General features: G+C 39.3%; 2 protein-coding genes across 3 annotated transcripts in view; one reads left to right on the forward strand and one right to left on the reverse strand.

Moving 5' to 3' along the window:
- LOC115431816 (kinesin heavy chain-like) overlaps nt 1-9,071 on the forward strand; it is a 55,028-nt gene extending 45,957 nt beyond the window's left edge. Inside the window, 5 exon segments of the mRNA XM_030152470.1 lie at nt 513-584; nt 676-780; nt 854-1,070; nt 4,945-5,045; nt 5,865-9,071. Coding sequence (XP_030008330.1) covers nt 513-584; nt 676-780; nt 854-1,070; nt 4,945-5,033 — 483 coding nt within the window. The 3' untranslated portion in view covers nt 5,034-5,045; nt 5,865-9,071.
- Nucleotides 9,072-11,631: 2,560 nt separating this feature from the next.
- Nucleotides 11,632-17,191, reverse strand: part of LOC115431197 (plakophilin-4-like) — a 106,984-nt gene continuing 101,424 nt past the window's right edge. For both annotated transcript variants that reach the window (XM_030151438.1, XM_030151431.1), the window contains exons 18-22: nt 17,012-17,096; nt 14,421-14,538; nt 14,205-14,336; nt 14,040-14,113; nt 11,632-12,464 (exon numbers count right to left, since the gene is read on the reverse strand). In XM_030151438.1, coding sequence (XP_030007298.1) covers nt 12,207-12,464; nt 14,040-14,113; nt 14,205-14,336; nt 14,421-14,538; nt 17,012-17,096 — 667 coding nt within the window. In that variant the 3' untranslated portion in view covers nt 11,632-12,206. The remainder of the gene's footprint in view (nt 12,465-14,039; nt 14,114-14,204; nt 14,337-14,420; nt 14,539-17,011; nt 17,097-17,191) is intronic.

Below are 17,191 nucleotides of genomic sequence, written 5' to 3' on the forward strand. Positions count from 1 at the left end.
TTTTTCTCAATCAGGTCAGGTTTTTTTGCTAGTTTGATTTTGAAAAATTTGATCTTCTCACAAAGTATAATAATTAATACCAAAATAAGATTGGTAAGCACACTTTCTGAAACTTGTGACTTGATTCCTGTTAGGTACAATGGTGTATTCACCGCAGATTTAGCAGAATACGTCAGGCTTATTTTTGCAAGAGCTTCTCATCGAAGCCATTTCATTCACCTGTAATATTAAAAAAAACAATCATAAATTGGCAAAAGTAAAATCTTCAGAACTCGTTTATTGCAAGAAATATGAAAGAATTTTGTATCATATGATGTGAAAATGCCCATAAATGTAAGCAAAAATGTTAAAAAGCCAATATGTAGCATAGTTCAGAAAGTTGACCTGATTGAGCAAAATTAATGTGATTTTTGGATTCAGCACACCAAAATTATCCTAAATCAGCTCAAAAACTTCAACAATAAATTTGTTGTTGACCAGTGTTATTATTATTATTAATTGTTTCCCTTCAGGCCAAAGAGCTCCAGACTCTGCACAACCTGCGTAAACTCTTCGTCCAGGACCTCACCACACGGGTTAAGAAGGTCAGTCTGATCTGGTCTGGTCTGGTCAGTTGTCCATTTGATTCCATTCACTTCAACACAGCATTTTTTTTTTGTTTGTTTGTTTTTCCAGAGTGCAGAGCTGGACTGTGAAGAAGGACTTGGAAACGTGGCCCAGAAACAGAAGATCTCCTTCCTGGAAAACAACCTGGAACAACTCACCAAGGTCCACAAGCAGGTAAAGACCGGGCTCATGAAAGCCATGTGATGCCCTACAGTTCATTTCTGAGCCCGATGTCGTTTGTGTTCAGCTGGTCCGAGACAACGCAGACCTTCGATGCGAGCTGCCCAAGCTGGAGAAGCGTCTTCGCGCCACGGCCGAGCGAGTCAAAGCCCTGGAGAACGCCCTGAAGGAAGCCAAGGAGAACGCCATGAGGGACCGCAAGCGCTACCAGCAGGAAGTGGACCGCATCAAAGAGGCCGTACGGGCCAAGAACATGGCCAGGAGGGGCTACTCGGCACAGATCGGTGAGTTCACACCCACACACCCCCAAAACCCACTGGACTGTATGTTTAAAAATAACACATACTTAACCCCTTAGTGCATGTGTGTAGGAAAAATAGCACAAATTAATAGTGCTGTCGCTGTAATGCAGACGTTAAATTCAGTGGAGATTGTAAAACCTACAGAAACTACAGTCGCTTTTCCATTGGACATCTGCGCAAAACTTAACCGATATTTACTAAATGTCGAAAAAACATCAGTGCGTAATGTCCGTTTTTCCATTAAATCACAAATACGATGATTTGTTTATTTATTATCGCGACATGACACGAGAAGTCATTCCATAAACATGGTGACCGTCGTAAATATGGTGTTGATTTACAGATATATTCATTATTATTATATATGTCAGTGTTTTTCAACCTTGGGGTCGGGACCCCATGTGGGGTCACCTGGAATTCAAATGGGGTCACCTGAAATTTCTAGTAATTGATAAAAAAAAAAAATTGCTAATAAAAAATTTGATATAATAATTCAATATATATGTCATAATTAAAACACCACACTTAGTAAAAATAAAAAAAGCTGCATCATATACATGATATAACCTAAATGTCGTCTAAAATTGATATTTGCAACATAGTTGAACAAAATATTAGCTACATGATCAAATGCAAATTAATTTTAGCAAAAAAAAAAGTCCCTGTTTTGAAGGTCTGGGGTCGCCACAAAATTTGTGATGTTAAAATGGGGTCATGAACCATAAAAGGTTGGGAACCACTGTTATATATTATACCTCTATACTGAACTAAATTTAAAAAATGTTTTGGTTTTCTGGCGTGTCCACACATACAGCATTATGTGTCTTTTAAAACTTTTCTTCTTCACTTGTAACGTAATGTCATAATGTGCGTAATGTCGATTTTTCCATTAAATCTCAAATGCGATGATTTGTTAATTGTCGCGAGATGCCACGAGAAGCCATTCCAAAAACATGGGGACAAACGTAAATATCATGTTGATTTACAGATATATCTGTTATTATTATATGTTACCCTTCTATCTCGTAGTAAATTTTAAAAAATGATTGGGTTTCCTGGTGCGTCCACACGTTACGTTTCTTCTTCTTCACTTGTTGTAACGTACGTCAACATCCGTTTTTTAAAATTTACTTCACTCTACTTGCGAAAAATGGTCTTTCCATTGCAGTTTCGCGTGATATACCATTTGTGCTAAAAAAGCCGAAAAACCACCTCTTGCCAGCGCGAACACTTTTAATCGAAAAATGAGACTTTTGGCGAAACTTTTTTTTTATTAGGTAAATTTTTATGTGCAAGTTATATTCGCGCAATTTGAGGGTCAATGGAAAAGCGACTTACGATGCTAATTAGTGACATGAGGCATAATCGTCATGATAGTGAAACACATTTTCCAGTTTGAGGTTTGTAGATTATTTTATTGATGCTGTTATTGATCAGTCATTCCAGTCAACAATCCAAAAATCAGTAGAATGTCTTGAAATTAATAACACCAGAGATCATAGATTAACAGAAAACGTAAGTACATTTACAGAGTGTAGAACAGCGACATATTGAATATGAATTAAGGATACTGGGTTCTGTGTACAGCTCCAGCACCTCCTGTCTGTCATTATTGGACACACTGATGAGCGCAGGTGTGTCTGACCACAGTAGACAGACCAAGTAGGAGCGGACACACCTGCACTCATCAGTGTGTCCAATAATGAACGACAGGACGTAAAGGGGACAGTGGACACTACTGAGGCTGTGCAGAGTCCAGGACTGAACAGCATGAATGTAGAGTTACAGCAGAATGTACAGACAGACAGATGAGATGTAGACCAAATGTATTTACTGTATGTCTAACCCTCTATCATCTATCCCCCCCCACTATCTCTTGCTCTCCCTCATCCTTCTTCCGTCTATCCTCCCTCTCTCTCCCTCCATCCCTATCTATCTCTATTCCTCTCTCTCTCTCCCCTCTATCTCTATTCCTCTCTTCTCCGGTCTGTCATCTATCCCTCTCTCCCCCCCTCTCTCTCTCCCCTCTATCATCTCTCCCTCTCCCCCCCCCCCCTATCTCTATTCCTCTCTCTCCCCCTCTATCTCTATTCCTCTCTTCTCCCGTCTGTCATCTATCCCTCTCGCCATCTATCTCTATTCCTCTCTCCCCCTTCTCTCATCTCTCCCTCTCTCTCCCCCCTCTATCTCTATTCCTCTCTTCTCCCGTCTGTCATCTATCCCTCTCTCCCCCTCTATCTCTATTCCTCTCTCTCCCCCTCTATCTCTATTCCTCTCTTCTCCCGTCTGTCATCTCTCCCTCTCCCTCATCTCTCTCTCATCTCTCCCTCTCTTCCCCCATCTGTCATCTCTCTCCCTCTCTCTCTCATCTCTCCCCCCATCTCTATTCCTCTCTCTATCATCTATTCCCCTCTCCCTCTATCTCTATTCCTCTCTTCCCCCGTCTGTCATCTCTCTCTCTCTCATCCCCCCCCATCTCTATTCCTCTCTCTGTCATCTATCCCTCTCTCCCCTCTCCCTCTCTATCTATTCCTCTCTCTCTTCCCTCTATCATCTCTCCCTCTCTCCCCCCCCCTCTATCTCTATTCCTCTCTCTCCCCCTCTATCTCTATTCCTCTCTTCCCCCGTCTGTCATCTCTCTCTCTCCCCTCTATCTCTATTCCTCTCTCTCTCCCCCTCTATCTCTATTCCTCTCTTCTCCCGTCTGTCATCTATCCCTCTCTCCATCATCTATCTCTATTCCTCTCTCTCCCCCGTCTGTCATCTCTCCCTCTCCCTCATCTCTCCCTCTCTTCCCCCGTCTGTCATCTCTCTCATCTATCCCTCTCTCCCCTCTATCTCTTTTCCTCTCTTCCCCTGTCTGTCATCTATCCCCCCTCTATCTCTATTCCTCTCTCCCCCCTCTCTCATCTCTCCCTCTCTCTCTATCCTCTATCCCTCTCTTCCCCTGTCTGTCATCTATCCCTCTCTCCATCATCTATCATCTCTCCCTCTCTCCCCCTCTATCTCTATTCCTCTCTTCCCCCGTCTGTCATCTCTCTCTCTCATCTCCCCCCCCCATCTCTATTCCTCTCTCTATCCCTCTCTCCCTCCACTCTATCTCTATTCCTCTCTCCCCCCTCTATCATCTCTCACCCCTCTATCATCTCTCCCTCTCTCTCTCCACCCTCTATCTCTATTCCTCTCTTCCCCCGTCTGTCATCTATCCCTCTCCCTCATCTCTCTCTCATCTCTCCCCCTCTATCTATTCCTCTCTCCCCCCTCTATCATCTCTCCCTCTCTCTCTCCCCCCTCTATCTATATTCCTCTCTTCCCCCGTCTGTCATCTATTCCTCTCTTCCCCCGTCTGTCATCTCTCCCTCTCTCTCATCTCTCCCCCTCTATCATCTCTCCCTCTCTCTCTCCACCCTCTCTCTCGATTCCTCTCTCTCTCCCCTCTATCATCTCTCCCTCTCTACCCTCTGTCATCTCTCCCTCTCTTCCCCCGTCTGTCATCTATCCCTGTCTCCCCTCTCTCAATCTCTGTCATCTATCTATCTATCTCTATTCCTCTCTCTCCCCCTCTATCTCTATTCCTCTCTCTATCATCTATCCCTCTCTCTTGCTCGCTCTCCCTCATCTCTATCATCTATCTCTATTCCTCTCTCTCCCCCCTCTATCTCTATCATCTATCCCCCCACTCTGTCGCTCTCCCCCCTCTATCTCTGTCATCTATCCCTCCCTCCATCTCTCTATCATCTATCCCCCCCTCTATCCTCTATCTCTCGCTCTCCCTCATCTCCCCCCCCCCCCCTCTCTCATCTATCCCTCTCTACCTACCTATCTCTCATTGATGCATTTCCTCACCGCTCCACAGCGAAGCCCATCAGGCCTGGACATCATCCACTGTCGTCTCCAATCAGCAGCTCCATCAGGGCCGGAGGCGTCTACACCCACAACAACTAGAACCACAACCAGGTGAACACACACGTCTGAATCTGGAGTCGCATTGATCTGATCAACACACACATTATTTACAGTGTTGGTTTAATGTACGTGCAGCACAAAATGTAAAAAAAAAAACAACTGAATAAAGTTAAATACAAACACTATCTTACAGTTTGGTTTTTTTTTTTAAAAAATCAACTTTTGTTGGTATTGTCAGTGTCAAACCCTTCTACATATCCTGTATCATAAATGACATGGAACATATGTCAGTTATTCACAACACTGATTTTTATGCTTTTTTTTAAAAACTTTTTGTACAGTGTCAGAGGAAACTGTAACTGAACACTGCTTTAAAATATTAGAATCAATGTAAATAAAGTTATCGTCACATTAACTGGCCTCAGTCCTGATCATAACTATAGATATTTATTCATTTATAATTTGATATTAATCCCGTAAAGACCTGTTTCCTGAGATGATTTGGGGAAAACATTACGTACATAATTATTTTAGTAAGGTGACAATATAAGAGCATAAAAAATTAATTTTTCATTTTTTTGTTTTAAGAAAAAAAAAACCTCACACTTGTCACCTTAGAAGACACAATATCCCTCTGAAACATATCGAGTATTACTGTTATTTTTGACATGAGGCTGAATTACTTTTAAATTGAAAGAAAAAAAAATAGATATATACATCTATGTCTAAAGCTGCACGCACACACACATTTACACAAACACAGTTCTGACATCATATAAACACACACTGCATCAAAAATCAGACGCAAGTACCTGTGACCGCCACCAGGGGGCGGATCTTACCCAATAAAGCTGCGTTTCTCCTCCACAGACTGGCCATCAACAGCTCCAAGCATGTCCACCATCGAAACCACAAGCTCTGCCCCTTCCCGTCCAACCACCGACCGGACCGCCCATCGTACCAGTCGCCGTCGCCGCTCAGAGAATCACCATGACGACCACCATGTACATACTGTTATGAGATGTAGACATGTTCCAGTTGCAGATTCCACACGTAGACCGTGTTTGGCTTTAATGTCTTCTTCACTCGTGCTTTTAGGAAACGGTGGGCGGGGCCGTCTGTGTCCTGTGGTCCCACTCATCGTCCAAGTTTTGTTTTAAGTACAGTGCGCAACAGAACCAAGCATCACGACAACAGAACGATACTTTGTTACCGATTGTGATACCGAATCTTGAACCAGCATTCACTCAGAGGACTGACAGTCGGCGCCGTTGCAGTTGATTTGAAGTAACATTTTGCACAAACGCATGTTCGCAGCGAAAACATACTGCCACAGCATGTTCAGTTCGAGTCTTTTATCCCTAATCTATTATGTTTGTCTCCTCTAACGTCCTGTTTGCTCTCACTGGAGGGACACTGACCAGCCAATCACGTGTTCCCTCTGGTTATTAGTATCGTACGCAAACACAGGATGAAATCTACTCGTATAATCGACGCCTTTTGGGGATTTTAAGGAGCCTCGCAGTGGTTTGTGCTCGTGTTGTGAAGCTCTTGATCAACCAATCAGATCGAACAATAACCAGCACAGAACACTGCTTTTCTACAGATATACAGAAGTGGAAAAACACTTTTGGACACCCTTAAAATATTCAAAAAAGTACAAGATTTCACAGTCGGTAAAGTCAGGTAATATGAAGGAAATATGTACATTTATTACCTGTAAATGATGTGTAAATTTCTCATTTGATGCCAATACAGATGTTATTTCTGTTCGTTTAAATTGGTTTTGTCATTTATTCTCCCTTAACAAAGACATTTTCAATATGAATGAATAAAAAGTTTTTCAGTCCATCACATGATTTTTTGACTGAACAGAGAATAAAATTTTAATATACCTCAACTGATCAATAGAATAGTAGAAAAAAGTTAAAACTTTACACAATTTCAATTATGATGAAGTATTTGTGTAAAAATCTTTTGTGTTTCTAAAAGTATGACTGCATCAAACAGACACAAAAAAATGCTTTTTTTTTTTTGGTAAACAAGAAAAAAATAATATAATAAAGGTTATTTATATTGCACTTTTTGCAGAAAGATTTCACAAAGTGCTTTACAATAAAATCAGAAGTAAAATATATAAATTAAATTCTTGACAGTTTGAACATTAGCATTATTTTGCTGAATCATCCAGTTTTGACTTGGATGGAACTGAGCACGTGCAGAAGGAGCATGTGGGTTAAGTGAATGGAACAGTGACTTAAGAGTGATTCTTAATGCAGTTTTCCACATGGATGGGGTGTCCATAAAGCTTTTTTCCACTTGTGTAGAGGGTGTACACGTCACTTACCCGCTGGAACACGCCCTCTGAGTGGCAAAACACCATGCAACGCAGCCAGGAAACTACAAAACAGGGAGCGAAACAAACGATTATCTGCTAAAATTAGAGGCAACTGGACTCAGACCCATGTTCCCCATGTTCTTTAAGACCTACAGTGATGCATGTGCAGCATCTGGAGACACGGATAAAACATGTGCGACTATCTTTAATGTCAAGTAAGTGCTTTAACAATGTACAGTTAGAAAAGTAATGATATGCACTTTACTTTGTTGCTATTGAAACATGAATTCTCACTTTGTCATCACTCCACGACCCAAATTTAGCTCATGACTAGGATTTTTACTGATAAATCATCAATTCTGCATGGAAATAATGCATTTTTCTGCTGAATCCAGACCATAAATAAACCTAAAATCCAATGTGGAAACACCAGAATGCTAGTCACGGCTAATGGGCTGCTAGCATTAGCAATCTGTTACAGCACTAATACTTGATGTTAATGCTAACTAGCAACAAACTAACAAAACACACAATTCAATGCTGCTTTTCTATTTAAATGAATTCATATTTTAATTTAATGATAAAAAATACAGAATGTTAATCTCAGGACCTACTAGTTAAAACATGTATATATTTGGCCGTTACTTGTTGCATACAGGTATAAAACAGTTTGTAATGCGATGTAATCATTATTATTGTTTTGTGCGTTGGAGCAGATGAACGCCACTCAGAGGCTCAAACCTCCGTCAACGTCACGTCCACACCCTTTACCTGTAGAAATCTCCCTGAAATCTCCCAAAGGTTTGTCACTCTGCCACACCTTGTGCCTTTACCGATACCGAACCAGACTCCGCCCCTTAAAATGAAACACACACGTTATCATTAATGTACAGATATACTCTAATTTACAGAAGAACTTCCACTGGTCTAAACCTAACGGTCTGTAATGGATGTGTCCCCTTGAGCTGCTCATGACACGTGTTGGATGTTCGTTTTGCCGGTTGAGCATGTTTCTGAATGTACCGTATTATCTCAGTGGGTGTTTTATTTATTTATTTATTTTTAATGCCAAATTCTACTTTTACTTGCTAATTTCACGGCCACTTTTGGTGTAACGGTCCCACAAAGCTAGCCCGGTGTCGCTAAAGTTATTTTTTAAGAATCGTTTCTAATTGATTTCTTGAACGAGAATTAGTCTGGGTCCTCTTCTGTTAATTTTGACTTCCAGAGGTTTGGACTGAACTGTCTCTAAATGCATTTACTGTTATTGTATCAAACCACATCTGACCCATATCAGGTAAATTGTGATTGATTTATCGGCTCCACCCAGTTCCAGACCAGATGAGTCAATGCCAGACTCATATTTAGGCAGATGGGTCTGGTTTGAAAGCTCCGCACTTGTGGCTTTAGTTGCACCAGAAGTTGCCAAAAGACGTCCCGACTGTAACGATCTGCTTCTACGTTTGACTCGGACCCGATCCGCTGCTGGTTCTGACTGACTTTAGCTCCTGAAGCTGAGGAGGAAATGACCCATAACTGAATGTAACTGCATGGACTCATTCTAAAGGCATGCTCAGGGAGGAAAAACTGAGGCTACGTGTATAAACCGTGCATTAACCTCATCATGATTTCAACGTCGTGTTTTCGTTCCCTCGTTTCTTTCGGCTGTCGCATCGTATCTCAGAATATACCTAAACTGATGCAATTAAAGCTAATAAAGATATATCTGTTTAACTTTACTTTTTGCCTTTTCATTTTTTTTTTTTTTTTGGGGGGGGGGGGGGGTGAAAACAGACGAGAGCCTTCCAAATGTCTCATCGTGATATAATCTTTAATCCCTATACATATATTTCCCTCTGGAACATTGCACATTATCATCATCAGTTTTGGACAGAACAGACAAATGGGGTATTTTGGTCAGGTCACAAGGAAATTAATAAAAATAATCAATAAATAATAGAAAAGTCTTCTTCACACAATCACATATAAAGTTCTACATATTGAATACAACAATGTAACAGGACGGTTCAACCATTGTATCTGTACAAATAGGTTTTTCACGTGTTTTTCCACATATTTCACATACTTCATGATATACTGCACTTTTGGCCAATGTACAGAGAACAAAGGGTTACAGAGAAAACCCCCGTTCTCCGAGTCTTTAAAGGTTCCCATGAGTGAGGATGTTGGTCGGTACGTTCCCGTCCTCCAGACCTGGGTCAAATAGTGTGTTTTGTTCTACGGCTGCTGCCGATTTGTGAAAAATAAATACCAAACACTTACTTGAGTTCGGCGGTATTTGGCCCAGGTTTGGCCTTTTGCACACGACCCTCAGCTGCAATAACTCCGATTCTCTGGCATTCAAGATGATGCTGGCGGACGATATTTATGTCATAAAGCCAACACACTGCACACTTTTACTGCAGAGAAAAATGAAATCTGTTGACATTAACAAACACTCTGGTATTTAACAAAGTCTGGGCAGCACTTTTCAGAAAGCACCTTTAGACCAAGTCCATCCTTGTACTGAAAAGATCGACAGTCCACAGGTCCAGCGTAACGCAGATAAATGCAAACCTGTTCTAATTCTCATCCACTGTATTGTTTTTTTTTTAGTGCTTCACTGACCTGTACAATGAGTTTTCTCCCATTTTGCGACTTGTGCCGATGCATCTAGTACGCAGCAAATACGGCGTGGAAACCTGAAGCTGAAATCTGAAAGCAAAACACATTTTCTTCAATAAGAAATCCTCTAATATCTACAGATCAAACAGCTTTCATTGAAGGGAAATTAAAAGATTTGGTCATTTGGTAGAAGATGGAGAAGCAATTTATCAATTCTTCAAATATGTGAAACTTTTTTCACAAAAAATACATGATAATTTGTAAGTTTTATGCCAGGATTTTTTTTTTTTTTTCATATTCATTTTGAGTACCTGTAATATTGTTAATTTGAGTCCAATTACTGTCTATACTGTCATATTAAACCATGTCTTCATATCAGGAAACTATGGAAAAGGATTAGGGCCACTGAAAAAAATAAAACATAAATGAAGGTCCAATATATATTTTTAATTATTCTGAGAATAAAGTCAGAATTCAGACTTTTTTCCTCAGAATAATAAAAAATACATAAAGGACCTTAATTTTTTTTTTTTTTCAGTGACCCTAATCCTCTTCTGTAGAAAACAAAGCATTTGTTCCAAAGCAGCAGCATTTTCAGAGTTATATTTAGTTAAAAACTGCTGAATATTCACATACTAATTTCAGTTTTATTCAATACAACTTGCAACCACCTTTAACCACTGGGTTCTCAGGCTTGTTTTGGAATAGTTTCAGCCTAAAAAGCCTGATTTCATGGGAGCTTTTTTGAAAAAATAAGCAAAAATTGCAGAAAAAATTGCAATATTTCCTCCCACTGTCCAAAGACACTCACCTTCTAATTGGTCCATCTATTTAAAGCTTATAACAGTAGGAAGTACTGTACACTTTTGGTGCTTAAGTGAGGAAAAGATAAATACTGTCCAACTCCATTTTTGTATCAGTAGCCCATTAAAGTGTACAGGTTATTAATATGTGCACATGAGCACTGACCCTTTAAAAGCTGAAGGAATGCACCGTTCAGAGTGTTTGTGAATGACTCCAAAGGCTTTGTATGGCTGAATGTTCTAGAACTGCCTGCACTGTGCCTAACTGTAAGTTTGTTGATAAAAGTCTGCGTAAAATCATGTCAGTGAAACTACAGTGGTGGAAAAAAGCTTGGTTCACCCCGTTCATTTGTGATATTACATTAAGAATCACTGAAGTTACTGAATTCTCTCAGTATCGTTCCACTCTCCAGACCCACATGCTCCTTCTGCACATGCTCAGTTCCATCCAGGTCAAAACTGGATGTTTCAGCAAAATAATGAAACACATCCAGGACATGACATGGAGTTGGCTTATTTTTTTCTTGTTAACAATAAACAAAAAATAATAATTTGAATTTGTTTCAGGGTTCCGCCAGGTTTCTACAAGTTAAATTTAAGACTTTTAAGACAACTTAGAACAGAATTTAATGCCTATTTCACGGCCATACTGGCAAACATTTATGACTTACAGAATTTAGAGAAATGTATTGATTTACTCCAACGCCTTGAAGTCATTTCTCACTGGGGGCTGCAAAGTTAATGATTATTGGTTCCTAATTTCAATATAAATTGTCGGGTTGGAACGGGTGGAACTGAGTCAACTAACGTCAGTTTCTTTGCAGCTTAGACACATTTAAACACAACACACCAAACAGGTTCATGTCAACATAACTGAAGACCTACCATATTAAATTTAAGACCTTTTAAAGACACTTTTAAGGTATTAAATGCAGATTTGTAAATTCCAGACTTTAAAGACTTTCTAAGACCCTGCTGTCTGATATAGCCACACCTTTTGAAACACAAAATCGATTTTTCCACAAATATTTCTTGATAATATTTGAGATTATGTTCAGTTTTAAGGGTGTCTGAATAACTTTTGTTCCACTTCTGTATAATGACAAACAAAAAACAAACGTGATGATCCTTCTCACTTCTTTTTACCTGCTAGGACATGCAAATCTACCCTGGTTTTCTTCTTCTCCTCCTGTTTATAATGCAGTGTTAGCGGAGGCTTTAGTTGAACTAAAAGGTTCCGCTGAATCTGCGTTACGCTGGACGTGGACCCACTTAGTCAAAGCTGCCCTTAGTAAACTGTGCCCTGATCATTCAGTACAGTGTCAACACTAATGCACACATTCACATGCATCCTCCACCTTCGACTCACCCACACCCACACCCACAGACGCCCACAGACACAGACGGCCAAACGCTGAAGCTAAACGGACACAGTCTGTGTGATTTTTACACCCACGAGTCGGGGGATCCGGTGAACTTGTTCGCCCTGTTTGAAGGCCTCCGTGTGGTGGAGTAGAAGTCCACGTAGTTAGTGTTGGCTTTGAATCGGAGCGTCTGGCTGGCGTAGCCGTCGGGGGAGGACGGGGTCAGGTGGACCGGCTCCTCCTCGTACTGCTCCTCTCCGTAGCCTTGTGGGGACGACAGGTACATTCTGTAGCTGTTGTAATTCTTCCTGTCAGGCTCGTCGTAGAATGGCTCTGGGTTCTGACAACAACAACATGTTAGGGTTCGGATTATGCAGATCTGAGCAAACCACAAAACAACACAGGAACAGAAGGCAATGCTGATGGTCTCTACGAATAAAACCCCCAAAACACAAAGGAAACGCCTACAATGACGGAGACCTGCTGTGTGTTTAATCAGAAAAAGTCATGTCCCTTCACACACTATATGGACAAAAGTATGTGGACACGTTGAATTCAGGTGTTTCCTTTCCAACAGGGGTCTGGGTTACAAAATAATAATGCAGTGGTTCCCACCCTTTTTTGTCTCGTGACCCCATTTTAACATCACAAATTTCTGGCGACCCCAGACATTCAAAACAGAGACTCTTTTTTTTTTGCTAAAATTAATGTGTTTTTGATCATGTAATAGTTTGCTATACTACGCTGCAAATAAACATGAATTGTAGATGACATTTAGTCTATATAATGTACATTATTATGGGTGGAGGCAGAAAAGCCAGGTGTAGATTACTGCACAAAGTTAGAATTTTATTTTCCTTGGTCAGGATATGAACAGTCAGTCCAGCTTGGATTTCCAAGGCTGACAATTAATACTGAACAAACAAGAACTCAAACTATGAATTATGAAAGAGCTGCAGCATCTGAAACTGACCACAATGAACATTTGACAGATAAACAGAACCACAGTGCTGCAGTTTCAGCTTCACAGTTTGTCATGTCTGTTTTTGGATTGGGACTGTTTCTGTCAGCTCACCATTTATTTTTTATTAGTATGTTTTTTTTTTTGTTGTTGTTGTTTTTAAATCAATTACTAGAAATTCCAGGCAACCCCATGTGGGGTCCCAACCTTAAGGTTGAAAAACACTGCAATAATGACAAATGTCATAATATAGTTTTATATTGGGATAAATATCATTGCATTGGTTAGTTTGGTTTAAATTGTTATTTTGTTTCCAAAATGCCTTAGAGATGGTTTTGACTATATTTCTCTCAACATTGATTTTTTTGTTTTTATCCATGACTATGATTTTAAATGTTCTTCCTCTAAATTTCTAAAATATTTTTCATGCTCTGACTGTAAATAATAATTTTCTACGAAAACTAACATCCCCCTTAACCTTTAAGGAAATATTGATGTTTATACCTTAAATCAGCATGAACAGGACATAATGTGTCCCAATACTTTTGTCCATATAGTCCATATCTGACATATAAATGTTTATTTAAACCCATATAGGACCTTTTATTTTGCTTTATTTGGTTACTTTCTCATTTACTCGTGAGCTTATGGCTAAAAGTACATGTGCTCACAACTACTGCACTACACAAATTTGGGATTTCAAGTACGTGTTTATACATTTTGTTTAAATAATGACTTTTATATGTCTTAACACTTGCTTTGTACAAGTTTTTTGTTTTATTCCTTGTTCTCCTGCTTTCACAGTTTCCCTAAATGCAAATATATTGTGTGTTGTGGAAAACTACTGAACAAAAACAGCTTTAAGTTTAGATTCACCTTGTTTCATTTACATAAACAGGATGTTATTGCATCTACCAGAGACAATGACAGTGGTTTATCAGAGGCTGCTTTTACCTGGGACCTTCTCAAATCCTCTCCTGACTGGGAAGAATATGTTCCAATGAAGTAAGGAGTTTTCTTCTCAGACCCTGAAGAAGAAAATCAAGACAACTGGTTGAAAGGTTGAGTGGTTCAAAGGTAGCTCTCTGAGGGACACCGTGCCAGTATAATCAGGTGTACCTGTGTACTGCCGCTTGTGTAAACTGTTGTCTCCATAGTATGAGTCGAGTTGCATAGATGACTGCGCCCTCTGGTAGTTTGAACTGTGCCTTCGGATTCCCAGCATCGCTGGCGAGGATGTTGCACTTCCACCTGAGCACAAACGGAACAACGAACTCAGTGGTTTCACACAGGTCGGCGGAAGGTGAAGACAGATAGGAAGGTCAGAACTGTTACCTGATTGGATGACGGGGGACATCTGCAGGGGGCTGGTGGGTAAGGTGGGCTGGGAGCGGTAGCGGTCTCGTTCTAGAGTGGAGATGGGGGTGATGAAGTGGGTGTAGTTCCATCCGTCCTGTCGACACACAAGTGTTTAAATAAATAAAAAAACAGGTATATCTAGAAGTATCCGACAGTTCTCCTTCATATTAACCCTTAAAGACCCAAACAGCAACTGGAGACCAAAACCATCTACTGATCTAAAACATTCAATAACATCTGAACCATTAATTCTATGAACACATGTAAATAATTGGTGTAAAATACAGTTCGTCATCTTTTCACGGTCATCAGATATGACCCATTTGGATGTTCAGAGGCTCTGTAGTTACCGTGGAAACATAGCCATCTTCGACAACATTGATTCACCAGTAAAACCCCTGGAGTTGGATCAATGACAGTGGATGGACACTTGTTTTTACATTCAGTTATTCATATATTTGCTGAAAAAGTCACTTTTTCTTCAGTTTTCTCTGTTTCTGATATAATAACCCCCAACTTTACTCTACTCCCGCAGCTAATCTTGAACCGACCGACATGTTCACACTGAAAATCAGAGCCTTTGGGAACTGAAAATGTTGTTCCTGACAGGTTTTCCTAAGCAACATGAGTGGACGTCACCAGGTCATAAGCAGAAAAATAAACAAAGCGAGAAAACGTGAGTGTGGAAAATGGACGAAGAACCAAGTGGTAATGTTCTGTGTTGCATCAAATAAAAAACATCTTTTGAGAGTTCCGTGTCATCTTTATTGTTGTTCATACATTCATTTGTGGACGTTTTCTCTCCTACAACCTATCCCCTCATGCATCTGTCCTACTACATCTACGGTAAGTGTCGAGGGACAAAACAGTAGCAACATGACGGCCTGAAAACAGCTTCTGAGCTTTCATGAACATCTGCAGGATCTGTGAATTAAATACTGGAAAATACATGGTTTTCAATGAAAAAACACACAATACAGAGGATAATATTAGAATAAATGGTGATAAATAATTTAAAAAAGGTGAAATCTTGAGAAAAATGTATTTGGGAACAGACAAAAGTAACACTGGGTCTTTAAGGGTTAAGGATGTACGGCTGTTAATAGGAAATAATACAAGTACTGACATAAAACTGGAATATTTGGTGTTAATCAGATGATATGAGTGTAAATAAACATGTTTTTTTTGTTAGATTATGACATCTATCATAAACATTATTAACTAACTTAACTATTCAGTCCTTGTCTTAACATTAATACATACTTCATACTAATAATTAACTGTACACTCACTATGGTTTTTGCATCTGCTGATCTGAAGTCAGAAAACTACCTTAAGATAAATAATTGCTTTATTAAACATACTGCGCTGTAATGTGTTAGAGGTCAAATAAACCCAGTGTTGTGATAAACTGTCTGCAGCTCCTCTGTCTATAAAGAACACTACATGTTAACACTGACAGATGTGAAGAAAAATAACCTGGAAGCTCAATTCCAGATAATACACCAATGACTGATGTTTTTGTTTACATTTTCACATGTTGTTTACACTGGACATTTACTTCAGGGTGTTACAATTGTACTGTCATTGTATATTCTTAAATTGCCCCTGGGGACATTAAGTTTTTTAAAGCTGAATTTAATTGTTTTTTTTTTGTTTGTTTGTTTTTTTTCAATGGCCTGTTTGAGATTTTGTTTCAGAAAAGATGTAATTTATGTTAATAATTCTGTGTAATAAACCATACTCATATGTATAATGTCTATATATGTAATTCTGTGTGTAGATATGTGTGTATAGGCGTACGTGTGAGTGTCTCCCCTGTCCAACCTCTGGCTTGATCAGCATGTGCACAGCTGTAAATAATATTTATAGCTTTTTAAATTTGACTATTTTTGATTTTGCTCTTTTGTGCTTTGTTTGTGCTCCACTACTGCTGCTGTAAATCTGGAATTTCCCCTTGTGGGACTAATAAAGGATTATCTTATCTTATCTTAAAATGATAACAACATAGTAACACTTTACAATAATGTTATATTAATCTATGTTAATTAATGTAGATTAATTAACCACTGAGTAACAGTATGTATCTGATAATCACTTACTAACAGAGGTCATGTCAACTGACAAATTAATTATAGATAAGTTATCAGGGTACATTAATTATCATCTGTTAATATAAGAACAAGCATTAAGTGAAATTTGTTAGAAGGTCATATATGTGTCCAAGATCAACCAATGAAAATAACTATTAACTTTTAACTATTAAATAATAAAACCATTGTTGACATGAACACTACTAGTAAATCGTTATTAGACACATTTGTTAACTATTAATTATTAGTTCATACTTATACTGCATTATCTAATAGTGAATTAATATGCACTGCAGGTTGAGTATTACAATAATAAACTGTCATGTTCCTTCTTAGTGTTTTTCATATCTTATAAACAACACAAGTATTTATTAACACAAAATCTGTATTATAATTGTAATAATGTCAACAGTCATCTGATCATTTATAAGAGTTCCATTACCCTTTAACTAACAGTGAGTAACCCAGGCTGACCTGTTTGTAGAGGCTCCTCAGTTCTCGGTACTGCCACAGTGTGTTCAACACCTGAGCTGCTGCCTTCACAACCTTCATCGAATACCTGGAAAACAAACACGGCTGCTCACACTTTATCTGGACCAGGGGGTGTCAAACATACGGCCCATGGGCCAAAACCGGACCACCAAAGGCTCCAAT

This window comes from Sphaeramia orbicularis, chromosome 2, assembly GCF_902148855.1.
Source record: "Sphaeramia orbicularis chromosome 2, fSphaOr1.1, whole genome shotgun sequence".
Taxonomy (NCBI): Eukaryota; Metazoa; Chordata; class Actinopteri; order Kurtiformes; family Apogonidae; genus Sphaeramia; species Sphaeramia orbicularis.